At 47.1% G+C, this 14,190-nt stretch overlaps 1 protein-coding gene across 1 annotated transcript; it reads right to left on the minus strand.

Moving 5' to 3' along the window:
- Window positions 1-163: 163 nt before the first annotated feature.
- Window positions 164-2,274, minus strand: Klhdc9 (kelch domain containing 9). The gene is made up of 4 exons (XM_021175444.2): window positions 1,587-2,274; window positions 1,191-1,350; window positions 904-1,102; window positions 164-440 (listed from the first exon to the last, which is right to left on the minus strand). The coding sequence occupies exons 1-4, from the start codon at window positions 2,111-2,113 to the stop codon at window positions 274-276; spliced, it is 1,053 nt and encodes a 350-aa protein (XP_021031103.1). The 5' UTR covers window positions 2,114-2,274; the 3' UTR covers window positions 164-273.
- Between the last annotated feature and the right edge of the window lie 11,916 nt (window positions 2,275-14,190).

Raw genomic sequence — 14,190 nt, forward strand, 5'->3', positions numbered from 1 at the left:
TCTTCCAGGGGGCATCTGTTTTATTATCCCCAACAACCACATGGTGGCTCAAAACCATCTATAATGGGGTCTGATGCCCTCTTCTGGCATGAAGGTGTACATGCAAATAGGGCACTTATATAAGTAAAATGTATAAATCTTTTAAAGGATTCAGACACAAAACTCTCAGATTGAAATTTAATAAGTATTTGAAGTAGGGCAATAGCTCTGATGAGACCGCTTTGTAGGTTTGCCACAACACAGAGGGGTGGCCATGTGTCTCCCTGCTGTTCTTTAGATGAAGAATTCCAGGATGCAAACCTGTGGGCTAGCTGTCCTGCCGTCCTCACCAAAACCCCCAACCAAATAAAGCTGGTCATTCCAAAGGCAAGTCCGATGGCCCACGCGCTTCAGTCCACGGTCTGTACTGGGGAAGTGGAACCACAGAGGCGGAGACTTGCCTGTGGGTTGAGAGCAGAAGGTGGTTACTGCGGCATTCTGCTCCAGCCTTACCCAGTACGCATGCCTGTTATCGTTCCCGTTTGGTTTGTCAGCCTTTTCAGATGTTCAGTATTCTATTTATATTGTCTATTTTGTTTTTGAAACAGGGTCTCGCTCTGTCACCCTGGCTAGTTTCACACTCTAGATCAAGCTGGCTGGCCTCAAAAACTCCCAGAGATCTGCCTGCCTCTGCCTCCCAAGTGCTGGAATTAAAGGTGTGAACCACTATGCCTGGCTCTATTTTTTTTGTTTGTTTTTCAGCGGTCCACCCACTTTTGCCTCCTGAGTGGCATGCATCACCACAACCGGACTGCATTCCTTTAACTCATCAACTGATTTCTCCTTTCTATCCTACCACCCCTGTTTTGTAATTTTTAGCTGTGTCTTTCTCTCCTCCCTTTCAAATGATAGCTTGGCGCTCACGGGTATCGTAGATGTAGAGATCATTGCAGATCGTATCTCTAGCTCTGGTCAGAGTTTCTCCACCAAATAGTACAGCGAAGGGTCCCACCACTGAACAGGAATGATGGCGCAGGCTCTGCGGTCCTTGCTGCAGTCCCTGCCCACTGTTCACAAGCCTTGCAAGCTGTTCCCTCAAACGAGGGGCAACTGGTTGTTCCTCCTTGGGCGAGAAAAACAAGAAGGGGTTGTCTGAAGGGTTTGCTTATCGAAGTTTTAGTCCTTTTCTACTTTATGTGAGTAGCTAATACCTTGATTTTTCCAGGGCTCCATTGCCCTGCTACCTCTGGTCCAACTGAGTTGCAACCCCCAAAGAGCAAAAGCTGATGACCCGGGTGCGGTCCAGCAGTTGGCAGCAGGGCAGCACAGTGGCCTGATCGTGAGGTTGTGTGGCAGTCTTCTTCTTTGTAGCTGTTGGTACACAGAAATTCGGGCCTGAGTTTGGTTTTCTGAAAAAGATTCAAGTGTTCTTTGCCAGAGAGCTCTTAGTGAAAAAGAAAATCAGGCTTGGGACAGATAGAGTTAAGCCATCTTGGATTCCAAGACAGAAGGTGCTATGGATAGACTACCAATAAGTTTATTTAGGTTTTGTTTTTTCTAGAGTATAGAGAAACCAAACGAACGTTTGGGGACAAAAGTTGCAGTACCAATAAGTTCGGGTCCTGTGGTCCAACTTTAACGTGTAGATGCTTCCATAGCGTCGCTGAGTGTGGGTACCACCCTCTCTGCCAGACACTCGCAGCTCCCCGTCTGAGAGGCGAGTGCAGGTGTGGCTGCTGAGGCCAGCAGGAGGGCAGTTGCCAGGGTTCGCAGCCCATGCTTCCCACACGCCTCTCTCCGTGTCCAGCGCGGCCACCGTGGATAAGCGGCGTGACCCGTCCCAGCCACCCACCACGCAGAGCCAACGTCCTCCCACCAGTGCCGCGTCGTGGTGGCTGCGAAGGGGACTACCTCGGGCTACCAGTCGCACCGCTTGGCCCACAGCTGGGTCAAAGATCACAGTGTCGTTGCTGGGCACTCTTGCACCACCTTCTAGGAGACCCCCTACCAGATAGAACCGTCCTTCCAGTTCCGTGCATGAATGGAAGGCACGAGCCAGAAGCACGTCTCGCGCTACTGGCCTCCAGGTCCAGGTTGAGCCTCTTGCTCGACCGAGGGACTGCACCCCAGCCATGGGCCAAGGGAAGGGGAGAGCAGCTCGGTCGCTTCGGGTCGCACTCCTTCACGAAGGGCCCAGCACTTCCTCCAAGCATAGACTAGCTGCCCCTCCAATAACAGCACAGGTCTTCACCCCCTTCTCTCCACCGCCGTCGCCCAGCAACCACTACAGGGACTACAGTGCGACCGCTGCAAACTGAAGGTCGCAAAGCGCCTGTTACCTTGGAAACAAGAGACCTGGTTAAGCTACCGCGATCTTACAGTGATGTCGTCAGGGGAGCGAGATGTGGGGAAGCTAGTAAATATCCTAAAGGATTTGGGCTCCGAAAGGCTAGAAACCGACAGTTCGTTAGACGAACCCAATAGCTGCTAACTAGCCTGTAATTATGACGTTTGAGGCAGGTGTTGGTGGTAGGATGCGTGGAGGCCGTGTCTTTTTATTTTTTGCTGCAGGGTTTCCAACTTGGAATCTTCTCTAGGGATGAGGTAGGAAGGAAACAACTCACAAATCAGAGGTTGAACTTGGACTACGTTGCTTGGGATTCAGAGACTTGAGTAGACTTATTCCGCGATCCCATTTATAAAATGGGTTGTTAGTGGTAAAAATTCTTGAAGGTGCTGAGTGGATGGGAGAGTTCTCTCTGCTCTAGCCACTGGAGGGCAGTAGAGTCCAGTCTCAGAGAGAAGCGCCAGGACAGAAAGGTGCTAAGAAGGGACAAGGGAGAAAGATGAGTTAGGGTGGATGAAGTGGGAGAGGAAAAATAGGTTAGGCATATCTTGGACAATTTTTCACTACTTAGTCCTAGGATGAATAATTATTTCATCTTGACTCATTAGAATAATATAACACATTAAATGGAGGCACCGTGGAACTCAGGATTAAGGGCAGGGAGTTTCCCCTGATAAGATCCTGGGCAGAAGCTGCCCAGCCTTAGAAGGTGGGTGGGGGTGAGATGGGGAGGAGAGAGACACGGACTCCTGCCCCTCCCTACTCTCTTCCTTTTAGTCAAGCTGGGTTACTGAAGGCCTAACTCTGTCCTCACAGGACTCAATGCAGAACGAAGAGGCTCGGATCAAGGCAGGCTGACTGGTTTCTGCTGTAGGAGGAAATGCAGATTTCTACTTGTCGCTCCAGCTGGGGTGGAGCAGAAATAGGATCTTTGTCCCCCAGGCTGGGCTTTGAGTGGGAAGGATGGCTGTGACTTGGGCCTTTGGTTTCTAAACATGAACTTGCTCCCAACCAGACCACGGATAATGTCTGTTTCAGTGGGAATGATCACGTGATTCTGAGGAGCAGGCTCTCACTGGGCTTTTTCCCTCCTGGTCCCAATTAGATCTTGAGCGAGAACTACGTGGGGAGGGTGTGCACACATGGAGTAAAGAATTGAGGGCTGGTGAGATGGCTCAGTGGTTAAGAGCGCCGACTGCTCTTCCAAAGGTCCTGAGTTCAAATCCCAGCAACCACATGGTGGCTCACAGCCATCCGTAACAAAAATCTGATGCCCTCTTCTGGAGTGTCTGAAGACAGTTACAGTGTACACACATATAATAAATAAATAAATCTAAAAAAAAATCACATTTAAAAAAAAAAAGAATTGAGCCTGGGGGGTGGAGAGAAGGTTCAGTGGTTAAGAGCACTGGCTGCTCTTCCAAAGGACCCAGGTTCAACTCCCAGCACAGCAGCTCCCAACTGTCTATAATTCTAGTTCCAGGGAATCTGACACCCTCATACCAATGCACATAAAATAAATTAAAAACAAACACACACAAAGGCTCGGACAGCATCTCAGTGATGCAAGTCCGGGGACCTGAGTTCCAGTTCCAGAACTCACACAAAAATAGCTGGACACAGCCGGGCGGTGGTGGCACACGCCTTTAATCCCAGCACTCGGGAGGCAGAGGCAGGTGGATTTCTGAGTTTGAGGCCAGTCTGGTCTACAGAGTGAGTGCCAGGACAGCCAGGGCTACACAGAGAAACCCTGTCTCAAAACAAACAAACAAACAAACAAAAGCTGGACACAGCATCCCAGTACTGGCAAGGAAGAGATGGTGAATCCCTGGGGCTTGGTGGCCAGTTACCCTAGCCTATTAGGTGAGTTCCAGGTCACTGAGAGACCCTGTCTCAAAGTAGTAAGTGGACAACATCAGTGGAACAATAGCGGAAGTTGTCCTCTGGCTTCTTGTGAACATGAATACACAGCGCCTTTGATTTCACCACTTGGGACCCTGATGCAGGAGAATGGCTAGTCTAGGGTGCCCAGATCAAAGCCAACCATCTTAACTTTAAAAGTTAAATAATAACCCCAACAAAAACAAAGACCCGCCCCCAAATTCTTGTATCTGTAGCTAAAAGCTCATCTCCCCAAGGTTTCTTAACTGGCTCACTTCCCAACAACTGGACTGGGATCTGATGCACTCCTTGGATTAGATAAGGTACTGACTAGAGGGGCTGGGATCATTTTGCTTAAACTTCATTTTGCTTAAACTCCATTGGTCTTCTAACCATTTTAAGCTCTTGCATTTGCCTGTCTTTGGCTGAGCTGCAGGTCTTTCATGTGTTCTCCCTGCCCTACCCTCACATTCTTTTCTTTTCTGACACAGGGTATTGCTAAGTACCCCAGGCAGACCTGTCAGGATCTACCTAGGATAGACTAAAGGCTAGCAGATGACTCTCCTGGAGATGCCCCACCGTTATTTGTTTGTTTGTTTGTTTTTATTTTTGTATGGTCTGTGATGGGTGAGCTGTGACAGGCAAGACCCCAAAAGACTTCATTCCAGGATTACTTCTTGCTATTGATATGCCTCTCCTATCACTATTAATATAATCTAAGGCCAGGTGTGGTGGCACATGCCTTTAATCCCAGCACTTGGGAGGCAGAGGCAGGCAGATTTCTGACTTCGAGGCCAGCCTGGTCTGCAAAGTGAGTTCCAGGACAGGCAGAGCTATACAGAGAAATCCTGTTTCAAAAAACAAAAAAATAAAAAATAAAATAAAATAATTTTAAAATTAAACAAATAAAAAATATATAATCTAATATAATCTCTGTGCATCAGCCTACCCTTCTGGGCAAATTTCCTGCAGATCAACATAAAAATGAACTTTCACGAATTAATGCTGTTTAGATGAGTTTATGATTTTATAGGATTCCTGATTTGATTCAAATAATTTTAGGAAGGAAACTTTAGGAGATGGCTTTATAATAAATTTAGAATCAAGATTCAAAAAATTTTAGGAAGAAAGTTTTTTGTTTTTTTTTTTTTTTTTTTTTTTTTGGTTTTTCGAGACAGGGTTTCTCTGTGTAGCCCTGGCTGTCCTGGAACTCACTTTGTAGACCAGGCTGGCCTCGAACTCAGAAATCCGCCTGCCTCTGCCTCCCGAGTGCTGGGATTAAAGGCGTGCGCCACCACGCCCGGCAGGAAGAAAGTTTTAAGAGATGGCTTTATAACAAAGTCATCAAGAGTAGAATGTGCTCGCTCCTCGCAATAGCAAGTAAAGGCTGCATAACAAGGAATACAGTGAGCTTTCATAATCACACTAAAAAGAGAAATAGGCTTAGGACAAATCTGTGTTCAAGGAAAAGCATTTGGGTCCAAGGATGAAGCCACAGGTGTACACCATGATAAGGTAAGGCCATGTAAAAACTGCTGCTTTGAGCTTATAATGAGCTTACAGTGTGAAACACTGCTTTGAACTTGTGATTGACACTCTTCTGTAGCTCCCCTTTTAACGTTTTTATCTATGAGGTCATCTTACTTACAGAGAGAACATTTTTAACCTGTAAGAAGGATGAAAGCAATAAAGGTGGTGTAGCTATTTTCCATTTCATCTGGTAAATGTGGTGTCTCTGTGAGTGGCTTCTTTCCTTTCTTTTCTCTCTGGTTCAAAGCGTTAATGAGCTCCAAGCCTCTCACCTGGCCAGCGAGGGGCTCCTGGCTGACTCCAGAGAAAGGAGCTCTAGTGATAAATTCTTAATTCCCTGAAGCTAAACAGCATGTACTAACCATTGGATATTAATGCTTATTTAAGCACAAATAATAAAAGAGATAAATAGTTAAGTTTCCTTAGCACTTATTTAAGAATAAAGACTTGAGTGTTTTTAGTGCTTATTTAAGCACAGAACAGTAATAAAGAGTCAATAAAGAATTAAATTTTTGGGCTGGTGAGATGGCTCAGCGGGTAAGAGCACTGACTGCTCTTCCTGAGTTCAAATCCCAGCAACCATATGGTGGCTCACAACCACCTGTAATGAGATCTGACGCCCTCTTCTGGCACATCTGAAGATAGTTACAGTGTATTTATAAATAATAATAAATAAATCATTGGGCCAGAGCCAGCAAAGGTCCTAAAAATTCAATTCCCAACAACCACATGAAGGTTCACAACCATCTGTACAACTACAGTGTACTCACATACATAAAATAAATAAATAAATCTTTAAAAAAAAAAAAGAATTAAATGTTAGCTTTTCCAACTTGGGCTGGTGGAATGGCTCCAGCAGAGAAGGGTGGCAAGAAGAAGGACCGTTTGGCCATCAACAAGGTGGTGACCCGAGAATACCATGGAATGGGCTTCAAGAAGTGTGCTCCTGGAGCACTCAAAGAAATCCAGAAATTTGCCATAAAGGCAAATGGGACTTTTATGGGCATAAAGGAACACCAGATGTACACATTGACACCAGGCTCAATCAAGCTGCCTGGGCCAAGGGAATAAGGAGTGTTCCGTATGGCATCTAAGTATGTTTGTCCAGAAAACAAGCTCTCTGCATTGGCAACTTATGTGCCTGTTACCACATTCAAAAATCTATAGATGGTTACTGTGGATCAGAGTTAACCTGCTGCGTGTCAAACAAAGTTGCAGACCTGAAAATAAAACAATTAAATTTTAGTGCTTATTGAAGCACAGACAGTAATAAAGACGTACTAAGAGTCAAGTTTCCAGCACTTATTAAAACACAGAACAGTAAAGAAAGTTAAGTCTCCAGCGTTAAATAAAGAACAGTTATGCAGTTTAATAGTGCACAGAGAATTATAAAAATAAAAATGAAGCACAGAGTTGAAGAGAAAAGAAGCCAGCGGTTTTCAGCCACAGAACGAGTGAGAGAGTGTTGTTTCCAGGTGCCATCAGCTTCCAGCATCCAGTACAGCTAGAGAGAGTTAAAAGGCCTGAGATCAGGCTGGAGAGATGGCACAGAGGTTAAGAGCACTGACTGCTCTTCCAGAGGTCCTGAGTTCAATTCCCAGCACCCACATGGTGGCTCACAACCATCTGTAATGGGATCTGATGCCGCCTTCTGGTGTGTCTGAAGACAGCTACAGTGTACTCATATAAATAAAAATAAATCTTTCAAAAAAATAAAATAAAGCTGGGCGGTGGTGGTGCATGCCTTTAATCCCAGCACTTGGGAGGCAGACGGATTTCTGAGTTGGAGGCCAGCATGGTCTACAGAATGAGTTCCAGGACAGCCAGAGCTCTACAGAGAAACCCTATCTCAAAAATAAATAAATAAATAAATAAATAAATAAATAAGGCCCGAGATCATCAGTCTTCCTTCGTCCAAAGACTAAACCCACATGATAAAAGGAGAGAAATTGTTTCTGCAAATTGTCCTTTGATCTGTACATGAGGGCCATTGTATTCCTTGCCCACGTACCCACCACAATCCTCACAGTGAATAAATGTAATTCATGTTCTCTAGGGATTGTTCGTCTATCTTTTGCTCTTTTGTTTGTTCTTGGTTTTTGTTTGTTTGTTTGTTTTAAAGATTTATTTATTTATTATATGTAAGTACACTGTAGCTGTCTTCAGACACTCCAGAAGAGGGAGTCAGATCTTGTTACAGATGGTTGTGAGCCACCATGTGGTTGCTGGGATTTGAACTCCGGACCTTCGGAAGAGCAGTCGGGTGCTCTTACCCACTGAGCCATCTCACCAGCCCCTGTTCTTGGTTTTTTAAAAAAGATTTATTTATTTTATGTATACGAGTATAATTATAACTGTCTTCAGACACACCAAAAGAGGGCATCAGATCCCATTACAGATGGTTGTGAGCCACTATGTGGTTGCTGGGAAATGAACTCACCTCTGGAAGAGCTGACAGTGCTCTTAACCGCTGAGCCATCTCTCCAGCCCTTTTTTGTTTTTGTTTTTGTTCTTGTTTTTGCTTTTTTGGGGCAGGGTTTCTCTGTGTAGCTCTGGCTGTCCTGGAACTCTCTTTGTAGACCAGCCTGGCCTCAGATTCTGTGAGGCCTCCCAAGTACTGGGATTAAAGTTGTTTGCCACCATGCCTGGCTATCCTCTGGTGTTAAAAATTCTTTTGGGGAGAAAGGGGCTGTCAAGTTGGCTCATTAGATAAAGAGGCCTGTCACTAAACCTGACAGCTGAGTTCAATCTCTGGGGCATACATGGAGGGAAGGAGAGAGAGAGATGACGCTTGTCCTCTAGCCTCCCCTTACACACATTTGCATACATATACACCCCTCTCTCTTCAATAATGTAGAAAAATATTTTTTAAATACCAAGAATAGACTCTAGGTCCTAGACAAGCACTCTATTTCTTGAACTCCATTGCTAGAAACTGCTTCCCATTGCCAGAGATTCTTGCATTGTAACTGGCTGGCTGGAAACTCATTGTGTAGACCAGGGTTGCCTTGAAATTAGAGTATTTTCCTGCCTTTGCTAAGATTGCAGACATGTGCCACCATTCCTGGCCTGTGCCAGCCCTTGAAAATTATTACTGTTGTTGTTTATATGTGTCCCTGACTTCTGAAACTAGCTCTGTAGACCAGATTGGCCTCAAACTCACAGAGATCTGCTTGCCTCTGCCTTGAGAATGCTGGGACTAAAGACATGTACCAGAACTGTCCGGTGAAAAAATATTTTGAGACATGATCCAGCCTTGAGTTTGGGTCTCCCATACAGAATACAGGCACTCCAGAAGGCTTCCCTTCCACTGGGGGAAAGAAAACTGCCCCAGCCTCCTACCTGTCCTGGACTGTAATCCCTGCTCACTTTCTTTTTCTTCCCCATGTAATTTTTTTCCCGATAGTTTGCATCTATCTCTGTTTTCACTTTAGGATTCTGCCCTCTCCTCTCTGCTGAATGGAGCCACCACCTGACTTACCCAGGAGTGGCTAGACATCTTCCTTTCAGCTGTATCTTAGAACCACACCCCAGTATGGAGCCCTGGGGCACAGTCGTAAGGCCTTGGGTAACTGATGAGGACCTGAGAGAGCACCCTGGAGGACTTCTCCAGGCATTTCCCCAGGTAAGACCTCAGTGAGTGTGCAAACCTAGGTGCAGGGAGAGAAGCATTGGCAAGGTAGGTTAGATGCCAGTCCTTGTTCCTCTATCCTTTCCTTAGAGCCCGTAGACTGAGGCTCCTGACCTTGCTACTTATCAGTGGCAGTGGACATTCTTCATGCCTAATCCTTTAATATTTGTGCTGGTTCTATAACTGAAGGAGAAACCACTTCACAAAGACTTCGAGATAAAGCTGGAAGGGTAGTCTCACCTCTGGCGGCTGTCTTGATATACAGGTGGGCTCCCTGGGAAGAACTTAGGTCTTTCTATGATTGACGGTAAGGACAGGAAGAACACAGCCAAGGTCCTCACTAGAATCCATTTTCCCACCAAATTCTCAGGCTCCCCCCTTACCCTAGCTCTTGCTCCCTGAACCATGCTACATCTTCTGCTGCTTCTGTCTCGATTCAGAAGACTGATTTCCAGGGAGTTCCTATTCTCATCCAGTGCCAGCTAGAGCCTATCCCAACAGCCTTCTAAAAGTAGTCAGCCCATCCATAAACACGGGGTAAAATAATAAAGGCTTTTGTCTCTTAACCCATGTTCTAGTCACCGATGTTGCGGAAGTGTGTTTATAGAGGACTGAGTGAGCAAAGAGGAGGGGCTCTGTGTTCAACCAGGGCCTGTTGAGAAACAGGACCCAAATATGCCGCGTGTTCAGCCCTCTCTTTTCCTGGGTGGCTTGTTCCAGCTTCAGAACCCTTGAGGAACAAGCAGGCCCAGCCCCCTGAGCTCTAAGGGATGTTGTTAGGCAACCAGGAAATGTGATTGTCATTAAGAGATGGGCTGGGTATTGAGACTGCATGATTGGCAGATAAGAACAGCTCAGCACAGAGCAACATTTAGATGGGATCTCTCAGAATACACGATGCCACCATCCCAGTGTTGGGCATAGTGAGGTTTAAGCTGGGGAGGCAGGAAGCAAGGGCATTTTTTCAGTGTAGGAAGGACTTCTGGAGACCCTGTGTCATTGTATGGGGAGAATCTCTCTCCACATCTCCATAAATGGGGAGGCATCCTATGGAAGAACAGTAGAAGCACACACAGCCACCTTCGGTAGCCTCAGTCCTGAGGATGGAACCAAGCCCAACCTTGTCAGTCAGCAGGACACAGCCTCTGTGCAAACTCTGCGGGATGCAGGAGGATGAACAGCTGAGGAAGAACTTATCAAGGCTTCGTAGAAACAGCACCAGCATTCCATCCACACCCAGACACCCAGGCTTCTGCCTGGCTGCACTCGGATTTATCTTTCACCCTCCCCTCTCTCAATGCCAGAGTCTCCTTTAAGCTTCTGTCTGTTCCCTGACCTGGAATCTCACTGCAGACAAACAGGATGTCACTAACTAAGGTGCTCTCTCCTATTTACTCCTACCCCAGGCCCATTCTCCTGGTACTCCACCCCGTGTCCCTCCCCCACTTGGACCCACCCCCTCCCACCCCTGATCACTCAATCTGACCCTCACTCTCACTCTTCTTCCCCCACACCACTCCACCCAGCCTTGTCCCTCCCTGACTCACCTCAGGTCCCATTGTCACAAACAAAAATTTCAGCACAACCCTCTCCAACCGGTTTGGCTTAGGTGTGCAGCCTTCCGTGGGGACTGAGACCAGTTTAAGGGGATGCCTGGACCCATGCAGATAGCATCCACATGGATATGGGCAGAGGCAGCCCCGCGTGTGTTAGTGACGCTTACTCACAGACACACAAAGGAAACCCGTGACGGTGGGACGTGATTTGTTGCAGATATCTATATGCCTGTCTTCTCCTGATTGAGGGACCCTTGGGGACAGGGATCATGTGTCCCATGTCTCTGTCACCTCCCTTGAGTCTGACACGGTGATTTTCATTAAATGTCTGTGGAATGAATGTGCACTCACAGGCATGCACGATGATGCCACACAGACAAACGCATGTACTAAAGATGCCACCCGTCATGGCTTGAATTGTTCCCATTCTTAGGGCTCGGAACGTAGGTGGGAAGAGGGTAGGTAGTGAGGCATGAGGGGAATGGGGAGTCACTGTAGAAGAAAGAACTGAGCTCTGAGTATAGACATTGGTCTTGAATGGCTTCCATAACCGTGCTTATCAATAGCCCCTGACCTAAGTCAGGGCATATTCCTCAGGACTATGGTCCATGTGAAACATCACTGGATTAAGGGAAGAAAGAGGACCTGAAGGTAAATATTTGTTAGCTGAGGAAAGAAAGATTCTTACTTCAGAGGCATTGTCTTATTCTCTCTGGCCAGTGGCACCTGCAGACCCCACACTGCAACCCCCATTTTAAAATTGTTTACTAGGGTCTGACCGTAACCACGGAGACGTGGGTGTGTTTGCTCCCTTAATAACTACCTCAGAGAAGTTCTATTTCCTGTCATCGTTCCCTCTGCCTAAAGCTGGGGTGAGTAATGAGGGTCCCACCATCTACAGGCTCAGTGTTTCTTGGCTGGAAGCACTTTGGGCGGAAGAGTGTATCGTGAACGGAAAAGTCAAAGCGGACTGGATCCTCCATTTGTGATCTAGCTGCTTTCCCACCCCAATGCCTTGGTTTCTCTGGCCACTTCCTGTACCTAGAGGGATGAGTCCGTGGGAAGGAAAAGGCTCCTCTCAGAGCCTGTGATAGGATCCAAGGTGTGATAATTATAATTATAATACAGGATGCTCCCCCTCCCATCCCCCCTGGCCCTACCCCACCCCTACCACACGGGATCTCAAAGCAGCATCGGGGTGGGGCTGTTCTCCTGGCATAGGTGGGGACCTGAGTCCTGAAGAGGGGAAGGGGTTTGCCAAGGTGGAGGTGGACAGAAACTAAGGAGTTTTGGCACCCAGCCTGGCCCTTGAATCTGCCTCTGACCTGCAGGGAGTAGCCCTCAGAGACGAGGTCACTCTCATGGCCAGGGCTGAGGGGTAGGATCCAGAGACAGGTCTACTCTAAGGGCAGCGTTAGAGTCCAGATTACAACCCAGGTTTGGTATGGTAATTTATGACCGGTTGAGATCTCTGCTGACTCCACCCACCACCTTCTCCAGACTGACACCGGTTGATTCAGAAACGAAGGCCTTCGTCAAAAATGCACTTAGTTCCCACTGGGGGTTGTGAACTGCCCTGGCACGGCTGACTGGACACAATTATAAACCAAGCCCAGCTTTGAAGGACTTCACAGAGGATAGCTGTCAATCTTCCCCACGGCTTAACACCTTTACCCAATCTCTGTCCTACAACAGGCCTCAATCCATGGCTCTTGCATTAAAGCTTACAATTTAGTTAAGGAGATAAGATGAGCACAAATTATGGGCACATAAGCTATAATAAAGAGACTGGCAGAAGCTGAGGAAGAAGAGAAGAGAGGAAGGAGCTGGGAAGGCTTCGTGGGAGATCTGGCATTTGGGGTCAGTTTTGAGGGATGAGTAAAATTTGTGAGGAAGGGGGCGGAGTGAGGAAGTGGCCCAGTCGTTGGGAGCTTGTATGCTCAAAGCCCAGGTTCAAAGCCTCCACCTCAAAAACAAACAAACAGAAACCTGAACAGGTAGAGCTGGGGAAGTATCTTATTGATAATTCACTCTTCCTTTCTGTTTCCGGATGAAAAACCTATCTAACAGATATTTTCTTTCTCTGGTTGTCTTTCCATATTTATGGGTATTTTAAAAATTATTTTTGTTCACCATGGGCAGTGGTTGCACACGCCTTTAATCCTAGCACTTGGGAGGCAGAGGCAGGTGGATCTCTGAGTTCTGAGTTCGAGGCCAGCCTGGTCTACAGAGCAAGCTCTGGGACAATAGGGCTACACAAAGAAACCATGTCTCAAAAAGGAAAAAAAAATATTATTGTTCTTGTTGTTTGAGGTAGAGCCTCATATAGCTCAGGATAGCCCAAGACTCTATGTAGCCAAAGCTATCTGAGAAATCTTGATCTTTGAGCCTTCACCTCCCAAGTGCTGGGACTGCATGCAGGTCTGTACCAGCCTGCCTGGCTTCTACCTGTCTTTGAAATTCTAGTGTGCCAGGGATTTTGCCTCTCTCTTTCAGGAGGTAAAGATTCTCCCCTTCTTGTGGCTCCCCAGCTGTCTCTTGGTGGTTACTCTTATTCGGCCAACCTGAGTCTGAGTGTTACTGGAGTACATACAGGGGTAGAGTGAAATTAATACCAGCCCCGCAAAGTCCAGACATGCTGTCCTCCCCATGACCATGGAGGGGCCATGCCACAGAGAAGGAGTAGAAGCCCCCTCTTCCTTTTCAAACTCCGGGCCAGGTGTCAAGCTGTGGAGAGATAGTTCTGAGAAGAAACCAAGAATCCACAGAACTAATTCCTTGGTCAGTCCCTCCACCTTTCCCATGCAGAGAGTCGGCCAAAGGAATGCAATGAAGTTCTTTCTCAGGGGTCTCTGAACTGGCTTCCTGCTTCCAGAAAACCACTAGACTAAGCTTGACCATCCTCTGCAAAGTCCACTCTCCGATTTTGGCCTTCTAAAGGATGAGGGGCCAGCAGACCAGGGACATCCTCAGTTCTCCCCTGCTTCTGAGCCACTAAAGCTGAGCTTTTCGGGAGTTTGAGGAACTTGTCAAGGACTTCAAGAAACAGCTGACCTGGCTGGCATATGAGACCGAGACCGTTGGTTTCCTTTCCTCACACAAGGGCCTTGCCCTTGTTCATCTTGGTGCCTTTCTCTTTAAGGCACTCAGCCCTCCTTCTTGCACCCCCCCCCGCACCTCCCCAATTAGGGGCTCACAGTTGGGTCCATACTCTTCCAGGTAAAGCCCCTGTTGAGGATGAAATCCCACTGCCCGCACTCAGATCC

The sequence above is a fragment of the Mus caroli genome, unplaced genomic scaffold (genome assembly GCF_978045245.1).
Source record: "Mus caroli unplaced genomic scaffold, Mus_caroli_1 scaffold_1, whole genome shotgun sequence".
NCBI classification, from domain to species: domain Eukaryota; kingdom Metazoa; phylum Chordata; class Mammalia; order Rodentia; family Muridae; genus Mus; species Mus caroli.

Bases quoted from the DNA above. Each gene is read 5' to 3' on its own strand.
- Klhdc9 (XM_021175444.2), bottom strand. From the start codon at position 2,113: ATGGCTGGGGTGCAGTCCCTCGGTCGAGCAAGAGGCTCAACCTGGACC. The intron at 1,351-1,586 runs GTACTGCAACTT...GTGTACCAACAG, and splicing joins CACAGGACCCGAACTTATTG to CTACAAAGAAGAAGACTGCC. The intron at 1,103-1,190 runs GTATTAGCTACT...TTCTCGCCCAAG, and splicing joins GGAGCCCTGGAAAAATCAAG to GAGGAACAACCAGTTGCCCC.